General features: G+C 36.3%; 2 protein-coding genes and 1 pseudogene across 2 annotated transcripts; 1 reads left to right on the forward strand and 2 right to left on the reverse strand.

The window, feature by feature from the left end:
* The window catches only part of LOC131657529 (uncharacterized), a 37,801-nt pseudogene extending 28,151 nt beyond the window's left edge, over positions 1–9,650 (reverse strand).
* A 7,104-nt stretch (positions 9,651–16,754) lies between these two features.
* On the forward strand, positions 16,755–17,261 carry LOC131657530 (uncharacterized). The gene has a single exon (XM_058926916.1). It carries the CDS (start codon positions 16,755–16,757, stop codon positions 17,259–17,261), a length of 507 nt encoding a protein of 168 aa, XP_058782899.1.
* A 1,060-nt stretch (positions 17,262–18,321) lies between these two features.
* LOC131654902 (uncharacterized) lies at positions 18,322–19,322 on the reverse strand. The gene is made up of 5 exons (XM_058924827.1): positions 19,143–19,322; positions 18,946–19,056; positions 18,759–18,840; positions 18,570–18,665; positions 18,322–18,484 (listed from the first exon to the last, which is right to left on the reverse strand). The coding sequence occupies exons 1-5, from the start codon at positions 19,253–19,255 to the stop codon at positions 18,386–18,388; spliced, it is 501 nt and encodes a 166-aa protein (XP_058780810.1). The 5' UTR covers positions 19,256–19,322; the 3' UTR covers positions 18,322–18,385.
* Between the last annotated feature and the right edge of the window lie 6,472 nt (positions 19,323–25,794).

A 25,794-nucleotide genomic window follows, 5' to 3' on the forward strand; every position in this document is an offset into this window, starting at 1 on the left:
TGAAATACGAGAAAAATCACAAGTCGGATTTGGAAAGTGATTTAAGCTTGGTTCCCGCGTGGCCCCTAGTGTTTCGACGTTATCTACAACTTCCGTGTTTGACTCAGAAATCAATTCCATGAGGAAGGTTGTCGAATTTGCAAATTAATCGAGGTTTCACAGTGAAAAATGGTGCTGAACCGCAGGTTTTCGGACAGTAAAACAATTCATATCTCCTAATTCGCCAGTCGGATTCGCTTGAAAATTTAACTGGGGATCCGTGCCATCATTACCAAAATTTCATATGTTCGGACCATCAGCCGATTATGCACCAAAAGTGCCCAGCATTTTAAGGAACGTCGCATTCTTTCGGTAAAAAGTGTGTTTTCGAATACGTCGCGCCGAGTTCGAAAATTCATAACTTCTTCGATTTTGATCGTATGAAGTCCATTCTGGCGGCATTTTCTTGGAAATTTCGTTAGTTTCGATTCTTCGTCACACATGCTTGTTCAGACTCTTAGCCGAAGTTGGAGTTTTATCGAGTTCTTTGAGCGATACTCACAAAATTCTGTACAGTCGTACCAGATGAACCGATATTTCTCGTCATTCAAACGCGCATAATTTCCTCACCGTTCGTCGGATTGAGACGATTCTCGCGGCTACGAGTCACAAATTTGGTCATCTTCACAGTGGAATTGGTCTCATCTCCGAATTTCGCATCAAATAATATTTCCTCAAAAATTAGCTAAAAAGGGATACGTTGAGGGTATTTCGGACAATTCATACTTACACTATATATTCATTTTTGTCCCAATTTTCATTCATTCATCAATTTCCATTCTCTCTCTACACAAACAAAAAACCAATTCTCTCTCACTTCTCTCTAGAATCAAAATACCAAAAAGATAGAAAAAACTCAAGAACACTATGAATTTCATAGCATTCCACAAAAGCACAAAAACATGAGATCTCAAATCTTCTTCTCGATTCTTTTTTCGGATCGCACTGCTACTAGCCAGTGATCACCACTTTCGGCGGCTTCAATCCTCCACACCAGCCGAGCTCGCCAGCCTTCTTCCGTCACGCAACTGCTAGCCGCGACGCTCTTCCAACTTCTCTGCGGATCGCGACTTCGGTTGTTTCTTCCTCCGATCAATCTCCGGCACGACGTATCTCCTCCTATCCGTGTTCTCCGATCTCCTTCTCATTTTCGGTAACTCCCTGATCTTGCTAATTGTCGTGACTCGAGTATAAGGCGGAATGATGATTGTGATTAGTTCTGGAATCATTGTAGAGGATATAATTGTTGTTGATTCGTTTACAGTACTCTATAAACTAAATATGTGCATATAAGGTGTTCGATTCATTGTCTATGATAATTTTGGTGTTCTTGTTAGTGTCTGTGTCATGAGTTCGGTGATGCCGTCGCATTGATTAAGTCTAATTGTTGCTGAATTTTTGTTATGAGATGTTATCACGATGAGCAATTGAATGGAAGTAGATATTAAAAATAGTGTTGATGATGATACTAATCAGTGAGGATATCGATGTTTAATTGCAAGTTTGAACAATGAATGATGATGAAAATTGGTTTGAGGATTTGTTTGACGACAATGGAATAAATAATTATGACATTAGTGGTATTCTCGATCATGGAATAAACAGCATGAGTAGAAATCCATTTGTGATTAATTCTTGATTGTTGCTTAAGCTAGATGTTAATGAGGAAGGATACTGTTTGTTTGTGATTAACTTGTGTAGCTTGGTGCTAGTAGTACATGTTAGATATTTGGCACTCACTGTCATGGATATGTGGAACCGACTGTGTAGCTTAATTGTTGACTCTTTAATATTGCTTATGTTTTTTTTACATAAAGATGTTCTCTTGAGTTGTTGATTGTGTTGTGTTGGATTGCTCTAAATTGAAAGATATTGTTAAGGATGGAAGGTATTGTGTTTACTTGAGAACCATGTCATAGATGAATTTTCATTTCTTTACTTTGTGTATCATTTACCATGAGCTAATACTTTGAGTTTGTGTATGTTTAAGTGTTTTTTAGGGACTGTTTTTGGGAAGTTACATAATGCAGTTTTTTTTTAGGAACTAATTGTGGTTGCAGGTTATCTTTTTAACTCATAAAAGTGCTTTGAAATGTGTTTGTATAAAAGTATATAGATGCTGGATTTTCGGTGTTGTTTTAGTGATTAATAATGTGAATCTTATTGCTCATTTGGTGGATATTTGATGCTGGAAATTTCTATGATGGATGGAGGTGTTGTTAACATGTAATTTGAGAGAATGATGAGTTTTAATGGTGTTGAAATGCTGGAAATTTAATGGACAGTCGATAATAGTATTGCTTTAAGTTCATTGTAACTTGTTAGAGCATGAAAATTGGTAATGATATTAGTGTTTTGGTGCTAATTAGAGCAAGTAGAAATGCTGAAAATTAAATGGTACCATGCTTATGTGAATTGTTGTGCATTTGACTTGGTCTTGAATATTACTAACACCTTATGTTTAATTGTTGAGAACTCTAATTGTGAGGATTTGATACTTTGTGCTTACTTGAAACTATGCTTGATTCTAATTTTCAACATGTCAATTATATGCTATCTTGTGCAAGGTACCATGAACCACTTTCTTGTGTTTAGGTGTGTTTCTAAGGAACTTTTTTGGGGCTGTTTTAGAACTTCTTAATGCAGAATTTTGTTTATGTGCTTGTTAGTGCATCTCTTCATTTTGTTTTGTTTCCTAAAGATATGAAAGAAAAATAATTGTTGTGCTTGCTGTTTAGTGTTTAATTGTAAATTCAATAGGTAAAATAGACTTTATATGAATGCTAATCATTAGTAATAGGTGCTGGTTTTTCTTAAGTGTATTTGTTCTCTCTCTTTTTCTCAATTTTGCAAAGTGAATACGTGATACATCGGCTTTACTTGAAAACACCACATCTTTTGATTCGCTTAGTGTTTTTTAGCGTATGAATAGTGTTTCTTGAGTAGAATATGTTGTTTGGAACTGTTTAAATGCTTTATTTTCGGTTTCGGCCGACCTTTTCCATTGATTTTGCTTCTGCCCCGTCTCGGAAGTCGCGCCTCCGGGCCGATTTATTGATTTTCGAATGCGTTTTCGAATTCCTTGACACTTTTTATGGTGACCATGTAGTTTTTTTTGTTTAATTCCGATGACTTTTATTTTTTAGTGGTTCATACCGTTTTCACTAGTTTCCGGATACAATTGACATGCGTAATTTTTCTTCAAATTTCATTTACATTCATATTCTTTTAATATTTGCATACTCTTCCTATCACGTAGGCTATTTAGGTTTAGTTCTGCATATCATTTGTGTGCATGTGATTTTGTTCTATCGTTTTCAATTTTTGCCGCAACTTCAGGTTGCGCTTTTGTTATCTTTGACGCATTTGCTAGTATGTGCAAGGTACATCCGGGAGTTCCTTATTTGATGCGAGCTGCCTCGTGTTCCACTTTATTTGTGGAACACGACACTTTGATAATTGTCTATATGTACCGTGTGTTTGCTTGTAGGTGTCGATGGTGCTGATATATGACTCCACGCGACGCGCGATTTACTTTTGCGACGTCGTAGTGCTTTGATATTTTTGCTTTTACGGATTCCTGATGTTGCTTATTGCTTGTGGACAGTTGCTACGCGATATTCTCGGATTTCTCTGCTTACGTTTGCCAGCTCATTGCGGACTTGCTATCCGTACGGTACCGTTCCTTCCCTTTTACTTATTCAAGTACCATATCTTGCCATGAGAAGTAGGGTAGGCATGCAACATCATTCATAACATGAGAAGTAGGGTAGACATTCATCTGGCCAAGCCCTCGAAAGAGGCTCTGTTTTTGTTTGTTTATTATTCTCCGCTTCTTTCTTTTTTACTTTCCGCCTGTCTCGGGTGGCTTTCCCCGTTGACAATAGCTTCGGGTGGCTTTCCCCGTTAGCTAATGGTCTGTGGTGTCCCTGTCTCGGGTGGCTTTCCTCGTTGACAGTAGCTTCGGGTGGCTTTCCCCGTTAGCTAACAGATTGTGGCGTGTTTATCTCGAGTGGCTTTCCTCGGTGATAGTAGCTTCGGGTGGCTTTCCCCGTTAGCTAAGAGTCTTTAGTGTATCTATCTCGGGTGGCTTTCCCCGTTGATAGCGGCTTCGGGTGGCTTTCCCCGCTAGCTAAAGCATTTCCCCTGTCCCCAGGTCACTACTTCGGTAGTTTGCTTGCTTTACGAGCTGAGCTCGTTTGTGTGTTGCATTTGCATTGATTACTACTTTGTTTGTTTGTTTCTCGAGCAGAGCTCGATTGTGTGCCATATGCTTGTGATGCTTGTTCACTATCTTCTTATCTGCTATGCCTGTTAGTATGATATTTTTGTGATGCTTGTTCACACATTTGACGTGTATACCTGTTACATGTTGTTTGCGATGCCTGTTCGCATTTTTGTTTATGATCCTTGTTCACATTTGACGTGTATACCTGTTACATGTTTGTCGTGCATGTATGCCTGTTACGTGTATGTCATTTATCTGCTATGCCTGTTAGTATGATATCACTTGTGATGCCTGTTCACACACTCACATTCGTGTATGCCTGTTACACGTCTGTTTTCTGTTTGCGATGCCTGTTCGCATGTTCTTATCTGTGATGCCTGTTCACATGCCATGTTTGCTAGGATCTTTGTGACGCTCCTTGTTTGCATGCTCCCTTAGGGTGCTCGGTTCCGTTTCTCTAGGAGACGCGAATCGAGATAGAAACAAAAACTTTTGGGCCGAACTACGGCGCTCTGATTTCTCCATTGCACATTGGAGGTACGTAGGCACAGGGTACGGACACCCTAGCGAGCGAACTTTTTCTTTTCTTATTTTTGTTCGACTTTCTTGCTTATTTGCTTATTCCTTCCATTGCATGTTTCCTCCTATTTGTATATCTTCCATTGCATGTTGCCCTTTACACATAGCATGATACACACACACACATCCTTAGATTAGAAAACTAGTAAGAATGGATCCTGTGGAGTACCACAGACGTGAGGGGTGCTAATACCTTCCCCTCACGTAAAAGACACCCTTACCCTTTCTCTGAGACCATTGCTTGTTTTTTTGGTTTTCTTCGATATTTTCCATTCCTTATTGTAGGATAAATAGATGTTCGATGGCGACTTCATTGTATTTTTTTCGATGAGTTTTCCAGTTGCTTCACTCACTTCTATTAGAAACAATAATAACTAGGCTTAGAGATTAGGCTAGTCCCCCCTCTTTTCCATTCTTTTCTTTTTCAACACTAAAACATCTAAGAATATCAAAATAAAATCCCCATAAAAAATACAAAGAAAATACTTAAAACATTAATAAAAAAGTGAAAATCATTAAAAAGGGAATGGAAGCTTGAATCTCCCTTGCTTTAGGGAATCATTCGAGTGCTTGGATCTCCCTTGCTTTAGGGTTCCATTCGGGCGTAAGTTCCCAAATTTTAAAAAAAACACAAACCAAAGAGTAACTCGAGTTTCCCTTGCATTAGGGATTTCCTCGAAACACTCAAACTCTCTCTCTCTTTCTCTCTTTTCTTAAGGGCATTGTTATCTCCGCTCTATTGCATCCTAGGTCGATCCCTTATGCAAGAGTGCGAGCGTTAACTCCGCCCAACTAAAAAACACAAAAACAAACAGAAACTATTGAGCCGAGCTACGGTAACTCTGATTCCTGAAAAGGATACGTAGGCAGCGGGGTAGGGCCCGTGCGAGTACAATTCTTTATTTTCCCTACATTTTGCATTCATTTCGCATTTAGACATAGACATAGTTATACACCCTTTAGATAGAAAAAAACATAGGTGGATACCATCGAGTACGATGGGCGCGAGGGGTGCTAATACCTTCCCCTTGCGTAACCGACTCCCGTACCTTGATTCTCTGGTCGCAAGACCCTGTTCCTTCCTTTGTTAGGTTTCCTGATATTCCTTTCCCTTATGGGATAAATATATTAGTGGCGACTCTGTTCATTTTTCGCGAGCGTGCGACAAAACCGAACCCGCACAAACCGTGTTTATGTTGGGCAAAAATGGGCCTTGATAACTGAACCGCGGGTTCGGCTGGGTGAGACTTTTGGGCCCGAAACCCCCCAACCCGACCCGTTGTCCACCCCTAATCATGTTCTTCACAAAACAATATCACATCTTTCAATAAATCATCACACCCATCATCTCTCAACTTTTGAATTAATATCTTTGTAGTGGAGACTAACTGCATAGCATTAAGTATATATTGAGATTTCTGTTGTAAAGCTTGACACAAACGATCTGTAATTCCCATAAGCTCTCTCATCATGAGCAAAATTAATGTGAACTCAAATGATTTCATAAACTTATAGGCAACATTAGCATCCCCACGTGTAGCACAACTTCTTCCATTTTTTCTAATATCCTTAAGAACCACACAAGTTGGATTATGCAAATCTATCATACTACGAACAAAAGAGAAATGTGAGCTCCAACGTGTATCTCCGGCTCGTTTCAAAGTGCCAATCTGATTTTGTCCTTTACCACTATCAAGCTTACCAATCTCTAGCAAATTTGAAATCTCCTCTAATATGGCATCTTGCAATTCATCATGGCGCTTACTAGAGGAACATACAACATTGACAATAAGAGTCAAGTGTGAAAAGAAATCATGAACAGTAAAAACTTCTCTTGAAGAAGAAACCAAAGCAAGTTGTAATCTATGTGCAAAAAAATGTATATAATAGCATAAGGACAATCCTTGAGAAATAGTGCCTGCAATCCATTCCACTATATTACTAGCACCATCATACCTTGCCCACAAATATCTGAAACATTTAGACCATGTCGAGAAAGAACATCACAAATTGCATTTTTAAGAGTGATCGCCACAGTGGCTTTAACATGCACAAGCTCAAAAAATCGTTCTTGAATACACCTATTTTTATCCACAAACCTCAAAATAATAGCCATTTTCTCCCTCAAAGATTCATCACGCGATTCATCAATAATTATGCAAAATTTAGAATCCCCAATCTCTTCTCGAATATAACTTTTCGCTTTACTAGACATGATATGCAAAATTTCCTTTTAAATTGAATGAGAGGTATACTTTGAATTATATGGAGCATTCTCTAGTACAACTTTTGCAAGTTCATCATTGTATGATGCTAAGAGTTTTACCATTTCAAGAAAGTTACCTCTATTTTTCGATCCAAGTGATTCATCATGGCCTCTAAAAGAACTAGATTGAAATGCGAGCCAACGAATAGAATCAATAGAGCTCTTGAGACGGAGTCTATTTTGGATTACTTAATCGGCACACTGCATATTAAGAACAATTCTGATATGAATTGATTGATTGAACATGTCTTGAGAATATTTCAAAGCATTATTGTGAGGGGAACAAGGACTGTCTCCAATATGAATAAGAAAAGCACATTTCTTCCCGTTATTGACCTTTCTCCATGCTTTAAATCCTTTTCTAGTAAAGACGTCAGCTCCGGGATGCCCACTTGGTTTCTTACTAAACAAGTAACAAAGTAAACAATAAGCAACATCATTAGTTGGAGAATACTCTAACCATGAAAGGAACATTTTAAACCAATATGCTTGAAATCTTCTTGGATACTTATCTCTATTTAGGGGAAAATTTTCAACTTGACATTGATAGGGACCCCAATTAAGATAAGCTCTTTGAACTTCATCTCTTTGATTTACTGGATATTCCCAAATTTGAAGACGTTTACCGGGATCACGTTCTAAACAACTGATATCAAATGCTTCCATTTTGACTTTTTGAATCTTGCAATGTTGCTCATATGGTTGAACTTGAATGGTTTGATCATCGGAAACTTGATTCTCAAGTATTGATGATGAAGCTATACAATTTTCATCTTTATCCAAAACTTTCCTTTTGAAAAAAGCATCAATTTTCTTAATTTTAACCATTATATAGCTCCTAAAAAGTACACAAATAAATTATTATTAGAAAAAGTACACAAAATGAATAACTTTTACATTTACAATTTTTATTACCTTAGTTTAAAACGTAATCCTAAATTTCTAATTAAGATAGCCAAGTAAATAACATCTATTTTCTTCTTATTCCAAAACGATCGTCTTGGTTAATGAAAAAAAATTTAAAAGAGGGGTGCCGCTGCTCCTGTCCGCCCCCTACAAGATTCGCCACCGATTATATTCTAGTTATTACTTATAAATACTACTGACATATAAATAATATTAATTTAATAAAAAATATAATATTTTATAACAATATTATTGTAATTTTTAATTTATATGAAAACATTTAAAAAAAATATTATTTTAAAACAGAAAAATATCCTTATATAGTCAAACTTTTGTTTCCGATAAATACATATAATATTCTTTTCATTTGTTTATCTCACACTTAATTTTATTCATATTTGTCTAAAAAATATATAATTATTATACTATTTCTAAAATAAAATAATAATTTTCTCAACCAACCTATTTTATCGGTAATAAAAAAATTCAAGAACACGTGTCCCTGAAGTCTAAAAACTCTCTAAGAGCATAAATATAGGGGTGGTATTTGCCACATGTACCACTTGTGTCATAATAGTATGGATAATTGAATGCAAATGGTGTAGTATTACATAACCACCATATCCAAATAATGCTACGGTGCTTTTCAATTTTTTAGTGTATATTGTGTGATTAGTGGGACCCATTTTAAGTTTTTAGATGGGTAGTATGAATATTTACAAATTTTAATTAGTGGTTTAAATAATTGAGAAGTGTGAAATAATATATTATATTAAGTGGGGTCCATTTATACCACCAAATTGGGTGGTATGGATGTGGATGCTCTAAAGTGGCATTTATGAAGGACACGAGTAATTATATCGAGATAAGTACTCCAAATAAATTTGAATTTACATGAATGAATTAATACTATACTAATTTACATGGGAAAAGTTATCAAAAAAATAATTTAGATGGGAAAATTTAATTTAATTTTAGAAACTATATTTTGACAAAGTACAGCTGTGAAATGTTTTACTATACTAGAAACACAGCTGTGAAATGTTTTATGTTACTAGAAACACAGCTGTGAAATTTAAATTGTTGTTCAAAATTTGTTAAGCAATAAATGAGTCCAATTCAACTTCATCTCAATCCTTTCAATTTTCTTCACCTAAATATTTTTCCAGAATTGTAATAAAAAATATTTTCCCATAATCAAACGCAACCTAGAAAAACTCTAGAAACCTTTTCATATATAATTAGACATCTTCTACTCACCATAACACAATTCACAACAAAAAACTGATGACCCCCCTTCACGTTCACTCTATGGTGCTCCTTCACCAACCACCCGCACCACATTAATTTCTCCTTCCCTAGTCGACAAAAAAATCGATATTGATAGATTAGACGTCATCATCGGGTTTTTGAATCGATATTGATAGATTAGACGTCATCATCTGGTTTTTGAATTCTGATATTTACGACGGTTATGTGTGTGAATTTATTTGTCTAATTAAAAAAATCCTAATCAGCATCACTACGATGCTTGATTCACTACTTCTTATGGCGTTTTTTCTTCCTTGCATAGGCATGAGTGCAATCTTCATCCTCTACATGTGCCTTCTTTGGTACACCGCTTACCGCCATCGTTTAAATCCACCGTTGAAACCGGTCACCGGTAAGGGACTCTCCTCTTTAGATCTTGAAAAGATTCCGAAAATCACCGGTAAAGAATTGGCCGTGTCCACCGAATGCGCCGTTTGCCTCGACGAAATCGATAACGAACAACTGGCTCGTCTTGTTCCAGGTTGCAATCACGCTTTTCATCTCCAATGTGCTGATACGTGGCTTTGCAAACACGCTGTATGTCCTCTTTGTAGAACCAAACTTGATACTCAGATTCTCAATTCTGAAACTCCATGCTGAATGATCAAGTTTATTTTTACTTGTATGATTTTCTCATACGATTATTATTATTATTATTACTAGTAGATTAGTAGAGTGGATCATGTGAAATTGTGAACGGTTTCATTTCATGTACTTTCTTAAAAGAGTCACAAGGAAGCAGTGTGATTTTGAATTTTTTATTTTATAATTTATTCTGGTCTTATTCATCCAAAACAACAACAGCTAGCTAGCTAGATATGCTATGGCGGCATGACAGGAAATTATAGATGCACAGTGGTTCGGTTTCCTTCGGTTGGATGGTGCTCGATGAGTTGGCCTTATTTACATTTAGAATGCCCTGGGGCACTTGTTAGCATTTCCCTTACATTTAAAATGCAATATGCAAATTATAAACTTTGTTAAGTATTATGTTAAATGTTAAAAGAGAGCTGTAATAAATTTTAGGCATCAATTTTAGACATAATTAGTTACGAAATTTCTTATATTAATTTAATGTTTCATTTTAGTTTCTTATCTAAAAGTTAAGTTAAAAGTTGTTACATGTTAATCGAATTAGTCATTTTCGTTAACTTTTATGAAAAATCAACTGCATATGTGATATGTATTACAGGCCAAGAAATATGAATGAGCCTGCAATATTTTCTTGCTCATTAAGAAAAATTGAATTACCTTCCAAAAGTATAGAGAGGTCGTTCTTATATAAGTGAAGGAAGAGCCTCAAATACAAAGAAAGTCATGAAGACTCAAATGTTACAAAAACTTAGATAACTAAACTACTAGTTAAAAAGGGAATGTAGTTATTCTGTTAATATCCCCCATAAGCTGGAAGGTATACTGAGTGAGGCCAAGTTTAGAAATGTTGGAGAGAAACGGTTGAAGGTCCAAAGGTTTGGTAAAGATGTCGGCTAGTTGTTGTGATGAAGAAATTAGGGAGAAGATGAAATAAGCCAAGGCGAAGTTTTTCACGGACAAGGTGATAGTTGAGGCTGATATGTTTTGTCCGTTCGTGAAAAGATGAATTGTTGGCAATGTGTCATGCGGAGGCGTTGTCGTAATAGAGCAGAGCTGATTTTGTGGTGGTGATGGGAAGTTGATTCAGGATGTTTGTAATCCATTGAAGTTCCCATACTGTAGAACTACGAGAGACGGTGGGTTGCTTCTTTGATTTCCATGAAATTAAGGAATCTCCAAGATAGATGCAGTAGCCCATGATTGATTTGCGTGTATCTGGACATGTTACCCAATCCGAATATGAGAATGCTTTGAGTTATAGGGGAGAGTTGCTATGGTAGAAGAGGCCTTGTGTTGGGTTATTTTTGAGATATTGTAGCACACGAAGAGCTGCGTTGTAATGGAGGTCAGTTGGTTGGCTCATATGCTGACTAAGTTGCTGTACTGAGTAAGATATGACTGATCGCGTATTGAGTAGATAGATAGGTTGGCTGACAAGTCTTCTGTAGGCAGTGATATTTTGTAGAGGTTTTCCTTCATTAGATTTAAGTCTTGTGTCTCTGGTCATGGGTGTGGAAGCGGGCTTGCAGGCTAACATTCCTATGTTGGAGAGCAGATTCAGTGTGTACTTGCGTTGGTAGATGTTGATTCCTAGAGAGTTTCGAGCAATTTCCAGTTCCAAAAAGTATTTTAAGTTGCCTAGATCCTTGATGTGAAACTGGTCCTTTAATTTGGCTTTGGTTTTGTTGATGATTTCCATGTTGTTACCTACAAGTATAAGATCATTGATATAAATTAGTAAGGCTATAAAAGTATCAGTGGATTTATGGATAAAAAGTGAATGGTCAGCAGCACATTGGTGAAATTCATTGGATAAAAGAACTTGAGATGATTTTTCAAACCATTGTCTACTGTATTATTTTAATCCATAAATCGATTTGGATAACTTGCAAACTTGATTTGGATAAGATGGAGTGATGCCTTGAGGTAAGGACATGTAAACCTTATCATCCAAATCTCCATGAAGGAATGCATTATGCATATCAAGTTGAAATAAATATAGATTTAATGTTTCCCTCTTACCTAACCGTACACCAGAACATATGTTGGCTTTAGTGTCGATGGAAGATTGAACATTATACTTACTTCAATTAACTACAAAATAACTATGTTAGGTTTAGATGTATATGATCATAACTAATTATCTCAACCGAATTCATAACAATTATGGCAAAATTTTCAACTTAGGTATCGATAGCTTATGGTGCATGTCATTGGTGGTCACCGTGTTTTCTTTTCATATGTTACATTAGCTTAGCTTCCATGTTCTCTTTTCATATATTACGTTAGCTTAACTTCCATGCCTTATTCTCATTTTCTTTGTCATTCAACACCCTCCCACAAGTTATACCATGATAAATGTTTATCATTCTAAGATTAGATACAAAAGAATTAAACAGTGGAAGAGCAAATCCCTTTTTTAGGAAATAAACTAATTGCTCTTGTATAGATATAAACATATGTATTGACTCATTATTTTGGACCTTTTCTCTCATAAAATGACAATCTATCTCCAAATTTTTTGTTCTTTCGTGTCAGATAAGAATTGATGCAATATGAATTATACTTTGAGAATAACAATATATCATTGGTTATTTACTGCAATTGATATTCAAATTCTTCAAAAGATAAAAAAAATCATAGTAGTTCACATGTTATAGTGGATAAGACATGATAGTCTACCTCTAAAGAAGATATTGAAATATTTTGTTGCTTCTTAGCTCTCAAGATATGAAGGAATTACATAGGAAAAAAATAAAGCCAATGGTTTACCTTATTGAATCAGTATAACCTGTTGAATCTGCATCTGCATATCCTAGAATCTATGCCTAAGATTTTCTAGGAAACATAAGTCATCTACTATGGTTTTGTTTCAATATATAATGACCATGGAAGTAGTTTTTGTAATGATTAACAAGTGATGAATTAAGAAATTGGCTCAATTGTTGTGTAGTTAGCGTAATCTCATGTCTAATAGTGTTGAGGTACAACAATCTTTCAACGAGTCGTATGTAAGTTGATACATCTTCAAAAGGTTGGTTGTCACCTTGTTGAAGTTTGGTAAAGGGTCAAAAAGAATACTAAATAATTGAAAGACGTCCAAACAATACTTCTTTGGGAAATGCATATCCTTTTATGAGAGTGTGCAACTTCTAGTCCCAAAAAATATATGAGAATGCCAAGATCCTCAATTTTGAAGTTATTGTCCAAAATGCCTTTTATCCTTGTGAATTCATCAAGTGGGGTTCGGGCTAGTATAATGTCATCAACAAGTACTAGTGAAATAGTGAATTTTCTCCTTGCTTAAGGGTGAATAGAGAGAGATTAAATGATGACCGGTGGTATCCATTTTGCATGAGAAGATGGGTTGATTTCTCATACCATTATTGGTTGCTTGTTTCAATCCATATAGGCTTCAACAACTTTAAAACTTGGTTATGCTTGGTTATGACTCCATTTGGTATGGACATATACACATGCTCTTGTAAGACATCATGCAAGAATGTATTATTGACATCAATTTGATGAATGCGCCAATTCTTCATAGATGACATACTTGCTAAAAATAGTATAGATGCGTAACAATCCTAAGCTTATAGGGGTTGCCAAAGGCTTTAGTGTAAGTTCCCATAGGAGTGTTCGTGGGCCGGTTTGGTTCAGTTTTAAAAGAATCTGATGCTCAAACCGATCATAAATATATGGATTGCGTTGGATTTTCTCTTTTTTGCAGCAAAACACAAACCAAACCAAACCGAAAAATAACGGGTTGGTTTGGGTTGGATTGATCAAATACATTATAAACAAAATTTGCAAAAATATTTTTAAAATATCTATTTTACATCAACTAATTTTCTATAATAATATAAAATTCCTTATTTTTTATTTCTCCATATAGGAGGTCATGAATGTCACAAATGAAGTTTCATTTTTTATTCTTGAAGTGGAATATCTTATACTAGTTTCATGATAATTATGATATACATTATATGAATTAATATAGTTGGTTTGGATAGACGAGCTCGCGGGTAGAATTTTTGACATTCGTTTCCCGAACCAATTAACATCGGGTTTCATTGGTTTGGTTTGGTTTTTTCCCAAACTAAAAAAATATCAGACCCAAACACCTTGGTTTGGTTTAGATTCCGGTTTGGTTTTGGATTTTCCCAAATTAATAAACACCCCTAAGCTCACGAAGGTGAAAAACTCTATTTCAGGGGTATATTTTATGTATGTGTATCAGATTGTATCTCAGTTCTCCTTCAACCCTAAGGTTGAAATATTTATAGAGGTCTATAGGTCTGAATTTGGGGGATCTTAAGAAGTAGTAATCGTTCCACCTTGACCATGAAGCTTGTGGAATGCCTACTTTTAATGAACTGTGGTCACGACGACTTCTCATGTAGTTATGAAAAGCATAGACGTCATTATCCACATTTTTTCCTTGAGGCAAGCCATCGGTGGAGGGAGTCACTTATAGGTGACACAACCTTAGGCGGGCGCCTACAACGAGTTGGTCCTTGTGTCGCTCTATGCGTGTCTTTCACAAATATATCACGATAAAGTCATATTATTTTTATATAAAAATTAGGGTTAAATATATTAGCGAGTTTCGCATTAGGCCCCTGTAAAAGATTTTTTTAAAACCCCATTGCAATTTCTAGATTCCCTTAGATACACCTCTAACTGCCACATTGCACCAAAGATTCTATCTAACAGCCTACGTGGTAATTTTTTAAAAGGCTTAAGGCCCTATTAAAATGTTCTAATAATTAAGTCATAAATAAATTTATATAAAAATTAAATATAATTATTAAAAACATTTATTTATTAAAAGTATTATAAAACTAATTTAAGAAAATTTAACAAATCTACCTGGATTAAAAAAATTTAAAATTTAAAATAAATATCCACATGGACTGCCATGTTGGAAAAATAAGAATCTTTGAAGACATGTGGCACTTGAGAGGTTAATGTGGCACTTGAGGGGATTATTAACAGAATCTAGATAAGATAAGGGGGTACACTACTGCATCAACAATGTTGTTAACAACAGTGCTGTCCTCAATCTTCCCCTCAAAACTCATCAAGTTTCAGAATTTCCAGCATTCGTGAATTGTTTTCAGTGAAAGCACATTGCACAATCTTCTTCTTCCAACCTTTTTGTTTACATATGTTGGTAATCCAACCAACTTCCTGATTCCAGCCACCTGGATTATGATGGACCTTCATCCAGTTGAGCATTTTGGTCCAAATAGGGAGCACACCAGGACACAGAACAAATGTTCTTGGGTCTCAATGTTCCTGCACAAACAAGAGTCAGCATTACTAAGCATACCAAACCTCATAAGTCTTTTCTTTCTGGCTAGGCTCTTGTGACATGCCATCCATAGGGTGTGGATAGCCCTCAGTCTAGCCATGTTATCAAACATAATGGATCTCCAAGGTATAAAATTCCCAGCTTTCAATACAGCATAATAAATTTTCCTGGTTTGAAATTTGTAACTTTGTTTCATGTTAATCCAGTCAGGTAGATCCTTGACGACCTCTCTTACTTTCATCAGACTTTATGATCCAGGAGTTTGATTTCTTAATTTCCATAGTAATAATATCCTTGCCTTTAGGAATCCATAAACTATCAGTCTTACCTGATAAGTTTCAAAGATTCTTTGCTAAACAGGCTTTATTCCACTCATTGAGGGATATAATATTTAGACCTTCTTTATTCTCGGGGGCACACACTTTTTCCCAAGCCAAGGGGAAAAATGTATTTTTCAATTGTTTTGTCTAAATTATTTTGTGAATATTTTTTACTATTTTTGTGACACTTTTACATACAACATTGTCGCTCTCTTAACTTAACATGTCGTTAAATAATAAGTTTTTTAATATTCAATTTATTTAATATTTTATAATTTTGAAATAAAATCATAATATAATTTATATCTAGAATATTAATTCTTATATAAATAATTCAAGAATATTTTTGTATTCTAAATTTATATTCTTTATTTTATGGAATTTGAGATAGTTTATAGAATCTTTAAAGATTTGGTCCCATTTAGAATCATATATTATTTTTACCATACAGATTCTTAAAATTTGGACAAAAAAATATTCTTTGTAAAATTCTCCTTTTTATATAGTAGTAACTCTAATATTAAATACTCATATGTTGAAATTATTTTGTTTGTTCCGTAGATTATTGACACTAAGGGTGTCTTTGGTTAGAGTAGATGGAGGGGAGAAATTTTTTTTAATTAAATATGTTTGGTTCAAATTTTAGGAGGGAAAGAAAAGGCCGGGGAGGGGAGAAGAGCAAAATCTCTATAGACCATACTTTTTGCGTCTCTCCGAATTGAAAGGATTTAGAGAGGAGGGGAGGTATGAATTTTCATATTTAAAAAATTATTATATTTACTAAAATATCGTCAGTTTAATTTTACATAAGTTTTCATTAATGAATATCACTTGTTCCATGCGATTTACGATGACGCTCTAGGGATGTCGCCATGGGTGTTGCAACAACATATAGATCAAAGTTCCTCTAACTAATTAATAATCTATCTTCGAATTGTCACCTATTATGCTCATTAATAAATTGAAATTTACATTTAATAATTAATCAAATAGAAAAGTCAATGTGATATCTCATATAACCATGTCTTCTCATAGTTCTGACTCTTAGAAAAGAGAAGATATTTTAACATCTAAATTTAGGTATCAAAAAGGGGTCAAGTGTAATTTTTAGGTGTAATGGTGTATTACTAAAATTAGTGTATGAAATAAAAAAGTAGAAGAGAGATAGAAACATTAGTATATGCATGATATCCGATGTCAAATATTGAGTGTTTAAATAACACTCCTTCTCCTTCTTCTGGTTGTTTTAAATGTAATGTCGATGCAGCGTTTAATCAGCGTGTCGGATCTACGAACCGTGGTTGGTGTATTCGCAATGATCATGGTAATTTTATTGCCGCAGGTACTGCGTGGGATATGTGTAATTTCTCGGTGCTAGAGGCGGAGGCTTTAGCTGTTAAGGAAGCAATCCAAGCTAGTTCTTCGTTTCACAATGCTCCAATGATTTTTGAGAGTGATTCCCAACAGGTGGTCAAAGCTCTTGGTTCCAATTCGAAGGGTAGTTCGGAGTTTATCACTATTATTAATTCTATTAAGTCGTTACTTCTAGATTTTCCCAACTTTGAAGTTAAGTTCATAAAGCGTCAAGCGAATATGGTTGTCCATACTTTAGCCAAGGCGGCCAATTCTTGGTCTCGACGCTGTTTGTTTGATGTAATTCCTCCTTGTATTACTTTCCATTTGATTAATGAAAGCAGTTGAATTTGTTACCGTCAAAAAAAAAAAATAACACTCCTTCTTAGAAAATGAACTCCAACATCCATTGAAGGTTTTATATCGGTGATGAATCTTAAACCAAGTCTGTCTTCTACCATAGAAGAGCAAACTTTATGCTATAAAGACTATCACAAATTCTCCCTACTCAAAATAGGCTGATCAAATAAAATTTCTAATCAAGTTATCCACCACTTTGATTAAAGATGTAAATCAAATATAAATATATAAATAAATATGTTATGAATCACATTTTAAAAAAATCTAATTAAATTTAAAGCACTCTTCAATAGTTTAATCAAATTTAATAGGTTGATCAAATTTACATTCATTAGAATTAAAATAGAATCACTACAACGAGGAAGGGCTTTTAAAGCGCTTTTTTTGGCCTTTAACAGCGCTTTAAAGCGCTGCCAAAGCCAGCGCTGGCATAGGCTACGAAAGCGCTTTTAAAAGCGCTCTGGTAGGCCCCCCTATAAGAGCGCTTTTCTGGAAAAAGCGCTCTTGTAGGCCCCCCTTTAAGAGCGCTTTTCAGGTAAAAGCGCTCTGGTAGGCCCCCCTTTAAGTGCGCTTTTTCCAGAAAAGCGCTGTGATAGGCCCACCTGTGAGAGAAAAAATTAAAAAAAAAACGCAACATACTAAAGCGCTTTTGTAAAAGCGCTCTTATAGGGTGGGCTTTAAGAGCGCTTTTTCCAGAAAAAGCGCTCTTATAGCCCCCCCTATAAGAGCGCTTTTACAAAAGCGCTTTAGTATGTTGTTTTTTTTTTTTTTTTGCTTTTTTAGTAATCTTTGGCAGCGCTTTTAAATAGAAGCGCTTTAGTATGTTGTCCTTTAAGAGCGCTTTTTTAAAAAGCGCTTTAGTAGCTAAATGAGGTATTTTAATGTGCAGCCTGTAATTTAATCCTCCCAGTCGACCTGTAATATTTTCGACCTGTAATATGTTTTCAGCCTGTAATATTTTCGACCTGTAATTTATTTTCGACGATATTATTTCAGCCATCAGTAAGACAATATATATATATACTAATATAATACCATTATAATATCCAATATTATATATATACATCATTACAACATCAATAATATTATAGTACTTCAATTCGACACAAATCCTACATGAAAAAGCGCTTAATATAAAAATGACACAAATCCTCTTTTATTTCTTCCAACTTAAGTCTCGGGTATCCAGTGGCACGGAATTCGTCAAGGTACTACAAAACAAAAACAAAATATGAATGATACATTTAGTTAAATGTAATAAATTATATGAAATTATCTTAAGTTATAAATTCATACCGTGATCGGAATCTCTAATTGATTTGCCTGAAGGATTTCTTTCATAAACCTCAATACAAAGTATCCGCAATCGTAACTGTTTTTCTGTTGCGGGCACTACATAGAAAAACAAATAAGATTCTATAGTTGTGCATTGTTTTATCAAGTAGCATAAATATATTATAAGCAACATTGTGAAAAATAATGTACCTGCACTTGGATCCAAGTAATGTTGCTAGATTTAGTTCGGGATACCTGTGCGTCCCGTTGACTTCGGAACACTTGTATTGATCTAATTAACAAATATATAAAAGCATATGTTTAGATCAATCCCACAAATAAGTAAATATATATATATAAATATACACGAATATATATTTAGAACGATCCCACTTACAAATCAACGATGTCCTTCATGGCCGGATAATTGGTCCATTCACCATTTACCGAATTCAGATAATACACGACTTCCCTTATAGGGTTGATAGCAAGCAGCAACCAGTGTGCTCTATAAATAAAAACAATAGGTTATATGAAAATTTTGCTATACACAAAAGAAACAGAGATTAGATGAACAAAGAATGAGAAACTAACCCTACTGGTCGAGTATTATACGCCCAAAGATGCAGACATTCTGTATTGCCGGTGGACATGAATCTATCTACTAAGCACTGTCTAACTGATTCCGGTTCCGAATCAATTGCCATTCCGCTGCAGTGGGCGGAAGACACGAAACGGAATCTGTTAGACAACGGAGTCCCGCGCAACACTCTGTCATACAACAACCTTAAATAAAAACATAATAAACATTAGATTATTTTCATTGAAATGTGTAAATAAATTATATTGTGGGACTAATTAAATAATATATCGGATGAGGGAATATTACCGAATGTATGAGTGTATGTTATTGACGCCTAGTTGATCATGCTTAAAAATCTCCTCCAAGTCATCAAGTGTAGGGGTGGCAAAACGGGCCGCCCGCCCCGCCCGCCGCCCGCCCCGCCTTATGCCCGCCAAAAAACGAGCGGGGCGGGCATGCCCGCCAAGTAAAATGGGCATCAAAATCATGCCCGCCCCGCCAAGATGGCGGGTTGGCGGGCGGCGGGCTTACCCGCCTATTTTTATTTATATATTTTTTAATAGATTAATATGCTTTTTTTACCTTTTAATTAAACTTTTCACTTATTTTTTAATACAATTTTTTATAAAAGTAATTTTTTAACAAATTAACTCTAAAAAATATTACATATATTTATAAATAAATGTATAAAATAAACCATCAAGAATTGCAATTACTAGAATTAACTAAAAAAAGAGTGAGTTTTGGAGGAGGAGCGGGTTTTGGCGAGCGGCGGGCTTTGGCGGGGCGGGTATGGCGGGCGGCGGGTTTTGGCGGGGCGGACTTTGGCGAGCGGCGAGCCTAAAATCCCAACCCAACCCGCCAATTTTTGGCGGGTGCGCGGACGGCCCGGCGGGCCCCGGCCCGTTTTGCCACCCCTAATCAAGTGTAATAAGTGACTTGAATTCAATACCGAAGACACTCTCATCCATAACGATTTCACGTGCAGCACCATCCGTCAAATCGGACATATCAACCATTGTTGCGAGCGTCGACCGGTACCGAGGCACAAAAGCACCGCCTTTTTTTCCCGCTGGCTTCGGAGGACCAGTGGGTGGTACGGTACGAACTTGCTGCGTCACTTGTTGTGACTCTCGAGCGGATGCCTAAAAATCATATAAGTTATGTAAAATATAAAATCATGCAGATTTAGATTCAGATTAATTATTAACACTTTAAATGTACCTCTTTTAGTGATGCAACGGACTCCTCCTCCTGTAAAATCCCTTTACCCTTAACTGTGGGTTTTATAGGAGCAGTCTAAAATTAAAATGTAAAAAATAATTAATAAACGATTTAGAATTGACATTCGAAAACTAAATGATTCATAATCGTTTTCAATATACCTCATCACTAATGGTAATGAGCTCCGAGGGCCATGCAACAAATGATCCTATTGCATCTCGCAGCAATGTCGTCTCTGAGACCATGTCAGGTACCGGTAGCATCGCATCATGATCTACTACAACATCCACCGATACTTTCAGGTGTCCATCCGGGAGCGGTCTATGGTGAAGTAAATCTCCCAAAGTGTTGTGCACTTTTCCCTTGCCAACTAGTCGATAACTCGGTTCCGATAAGTATAGTTGGCAAGATGAAATGCCCTAAACCAATAGTAAATATAAAGTCATTATCATTAATAAAATAGAACAATTTAAAAGGAAAAAAAATTATAATTACCTCGGGAAATTTCCTTTGATAGTTGATACTAGCCTTATCACTAGTTTCTTTCACCGATGAAGTGTTGCACTTTTCTCTCATATACGCCTCTTTATCTCTTTGCAATTCAGAGACTTGTGCTTGCAATTCCGCCAACTTTTGCAACACTTCTTCATTTGAAGGATTTCTTCTCCTAGGACTCTTGTAAAAAGAGGTTGGAGTCACACCATGACCCTTACCCCTCACCCGACCGGGATACTCAGGAGCATCTAGTGCTCTACTAAGTATGCTCCCCTCACCGGTGGATGCCGATTGCGACAAGGTCTCCTGTAATTCATTTACATTAAAAAATCATTTATATATTAAAAAACATTTGATTTAGTTAAAGACACAGTATTATACTTACACATTCAGTAAAAACTCTCTGAACTTCGGGATCGACAGCATGATCCTTGCCCACACGAGCTTCCCTCCACAACACATGTTCAGGAAGTGAGGTTTCCTCACTTTTAGTCTCCTCTAACTATGCATTGACACAAATGATAAAATCATCAAATAAAACACATTTAGACAATTAATTAAAACGCATTTCTATTTACTTACAATTTTATCCTCCAAGCGTGCATATCCCAAACGCCCTTTTTTGTATGGATATGCGGGTTTGGATGCTCTCTCACTATTCTTGGCACTCCTTTTCCGAAAATCTTCATCTCTTTGCTCTACAAACTTAGCCCAATCTTCTTCACCAATGAAGATCTCATACTTTTTTGGCCGTCCCGGTGCCTCTTCAAGAAAGTTTCCATCTTTATCCTTAAGATAAGTGTTTGTCAAAAAAGCTTTCCACCCTCTATATCTTTTGCCGGCCAAACCAAGTATGTAGCGTCTACGATCATCTGGTATCTCAAAAGTCCTCTGCAAAAAAACATACGCATAGTGTGTTAGTATAAGTAATTTAAACAATTTATCGTCAAGATAATAACAACAATTAACCATATATGATATATACCTGAAGCTCGTCCCAAATCGCGTCTTTTTTCTCATCCAAGTCTTTGCTTTTCATATTCCATCTAGCTACGGAGACCGGAATATGCATACGAACAAGTGTACCAATATAACTTGTCAACTTTGGAGAATTAGGACCAATTGCTTGTTTATCAGAATTCCATTCCAATCGGTATACTAATCCTTGGTCTCTATGTCGAACGATTCCCTTCATGATAGTGATGCCTCGTGCAACTTCTTTTGCTTCAGTATCAGGTGGAGCATTTGTATCCGTGGCATCTCTTTCTTGAGCATCTCTTTCTTGTGAGTTTTCAGGTGGAGCATCTCTATCCGGAGCCATTTAACCTGTATCAAACAAACTAAAGCACATTAGTACACTATTAATAAGCTAACAATCTATACAAGTAAAATGGAAGTCAAACCATGCATGTACAAGTAAATCGGAAACGAAATCGGTACAAATCAAAATAAGCGTCAAAAAATAAAGTTGTCGGAATTGAACGAAATTTACATGGCTATGGTAAAACGTCCCCACGGACTCAAAAATAAAGTCGGTTTTCCGAAATTCAGACCCTAAGCCCGACTTTTGATTACGGGCAGAAGCAAAACCGATAAAAAAACAGTCCCGAAATGTAAAGATAAGTGCATGAGCAGCTCCGGAGTCGTCAAAATAGTATATTTACATGTAAAGAAGTCGACAAACGGATACATGGTTCAAAACAAATTAGTCGGTAAAAATTGAATAAAATAATCGGTACAAATTGAATAAAACAATCGGTACAAATTGAATAAAACAAATTGAATAAGTACTATACTATTGAATAAAACAATCGGTACAAAGTGAATAAAACTATTACCTTTATCACTAACGTCTCTTTCTTTTCTTGGTAGGATTGTGTTCAACGCGTCTCTTAACAACACGGACGGTTGGATTAATCCAAATACCCTCATTATGATCATTTCTAGTACAAGATTCATTCTCATTTTGATCGCTTCTTGTACAAGAATCAATGCCAACACCAATATCACCTTGATCTTCAATGTTTTCATCAACTATTTTGTTAGATAAAAGCACTATAGACCATTTCGTACTTGAAGGATCATTGACATAGAACACTTGTTTAGCTTGAGAGGCTAGAATGAAAGGCTCATCTTTGTACCCTACCCTATTGAGATCCACTTGTAAAAATCCTGACTTATCCATTCGTATGCCACTATTATTTTCAACCCACTTGCAACCAAATACAGGAATCTGAAACTTCGCGTAATCAAACACCAAAATGCGCTCGATAACCCCAAAATATGACAAATTTGCAAATTTCGGATTTAAGTCATTCGCACTTGATATGTGCATTGCTTCAGCCACCAAGGTAACACCACTATTTTGCATAGTACTTTTATCATCCTGTTCTTTGGTATAAAATGTGTATCCATTAATTGCGTATGCGCTATAAGAAAGCACAATTACAGTTGGACCATAGGCTAAGCATCTCAACCTTTCTGTTACTGAAGCAGGATCTGAACGATACTTTGAATAAATATGATCCCTAAACCACGGTATGAAACTTCGATTGTGCTCTCGTACTATCCAGTTCTCATTTCTATTTGGATTTAAATCTCGGAGAACAATCTTGTGCATTTCAACATACGGCTCAACCTCAATCTCATTGTGCAGAACATACAAGTGCGCTTGATCCCGTTCGACCATTGATACTGTCACAACTTTATTTCCAATTAGCCTTTTTCCTTCTTTTTTTTCGACAATATGAGACTTAGGGAGTCCAATAGATTGAACATTTGACAGATATTCAGTACAAAACTCAACCGCTTCTTCAACAACGTATCGTTCCGCAATACAGCCCTCCGGTCGACTTCTGTTTTTCACGTACCCTTTTAATATTTTCATATAACGTTCAGCAGGGTACATCCATCTCATATAAGCTGGTCCGCACAATTGTGTCTCTTTCACAAGATGCACGACTAGATGAACCATTATGTCAAAAAACGAGGGAGGAAAATACATTTCAAGATCACATAAAGTAACAACTATCTCTTTTTGCAATGTTGGTAAGATCGCGGGATCGACCACCTTACTGCAAATTGACCTGAAGAAGAAACACAGCTTAGTTATTGCGCTTCTTACTTTTTCTGGAAGAATAGAACGTATACCTATTGGTAAAAAATGTTCCATTATAACATGACAATCATGCGTCTTCAAACTCTTTAACTTGAGGTCTTTCATGGACACAAGTCTTCTAATATCTGAAGAGTAGCCTTCTGGAACTTTAACTTCACTGAGAAACTTACACAATGTTTTCTTCTCCTTTCTAGATAAAGTGTAAACAGCAGGTGGCAGATATGTTCGTCTTCCTTTCGTCACGGGTCCCAATTCAGTTCTCATTCCCATGTTTACCATGTCCTTCCTTATGTTAAGGCCATCCTTAGACTTTCCTTGTATATTGAGTAACGTACCTATGACGCTGTCAAATACATTTTTTTCAATATGCATAACATCTAGGAAATGTCTTACGTACAACGTCTTCCAATATGGAAGTTCAAAAAAAATTGACTTCTTCTTCCACCCACCCTTGACAAGTGAATGTGCAAAAGGCTTGCCAAACTGAGTGCTCACATCTTTCACCTTTTCAAAAATTTGATCACCTGACAAAAAAGGCGGGGCTGTACCGTGTTCGGCCTTTCCGTTGAATGCTTTTCTCCACCCACGGTAGTGATGATTAGAATTTAAGAATCTACGATGGCCGAGAAAGACATTCTTCTGACAAAGCTCCAATCGTGTCGTATCGGTTTCATCTTCACAAACGGGACACGCCTTTTGACCTTTATTGCTGTACCCGGATAGATTTCCGTATGCTGGAAAATCATTAATTGTTCCAAACAACATCGCCCTCAAGTTGAAACTTTCCTTCCTATACCCATCGTAAACCTCCACACCGTTCTCCCACAAAAACTTTAAATCTTCGATTAAGGGTGCCAAGTATACATCTATGTCATTCCCTGGTTGTTTAGGCCCAGAAATTAGCATAGATAACATCATGTACTTACGCTTCATACATAGCCACGGAGGTAGGTTATAGATCATAAGAATCACAGGCCATGTGCTATGCGAGATACTTTGAATACCATGCGGGTTCATTCCATCAGTAGACAATGACAACCGAAGGTTTCTTGCTTCTTTTCCAAATTCAGGATATTCAGTATCAACTTTCATCCATTGTGGTGAGTCTGCCGGATGTCGCAACTTTCCATCAATAATTCTTTCATCTGCATGCCAAGTCAAGTGTCTTGAATCGGTCTCACTACGATACATGCGTCTAAATCTCGGAATTATAGGAAAATACCATAAGACTTTAGCAGGAGACAACTTTTTCTTATATCGAGGGGCACCACATTTAGGACACTCATTCAACGCTGCATACTCGTTTCGAAACAAAACGCAATCGTTTGGACATGCATGTATCTTATCATAGCTCATGCCAATAGAGGACAACATCTTTTTGGCTTCATACGTTCGATTGGGAAGAACATTATCCTCTGGTAGCATATCTTTCATAAGGGCTAATAACTCTGTGAAACTTTTATCCGACCATCCATTGTCCGCCTTTAAGTTGTACAACTTTAACACCGCAGACAATCTTGTGAATTTTGAACAACCATCATACAACGGTTTCTCTGCATCGCTTACCAACCTCTCAAACATTTTGGGACAATCCGCAAGATCTTCTTCAAGCGCTTCTGCAATCTCTTCGACTCGATCGCAATCGTATGTGTCTGTGCAATCGTCGTTTGAAGCATACTTCCTATTACAACTCGACCCAGCATTCCCGTTACTTTTCTCACCATGCATTGTCCAACATGTATAACTTCTATCAATTCCAAACCTTAGTAAATGGGATCCCAACTTTTTCCCGTCAACCTTATCCCCATAACAGCAACCCAAGCAAG

This window comes from Vicia villosa, linkage group LG3, assembly GCF_029867415.1.
Source record: "Vicia villosa cultivar HV-30 ecotype Madison, WI linkage group LG3, Vvil1.0, whole genome shotgun sequence".
In the NCBI taxonomy this organism is placed as follows: Eukaryota; Viridiplantae; Streptophyta; class Magnoliopsida; order Fabales; family Fabaceae; genus Vicia; species Vicia villosa.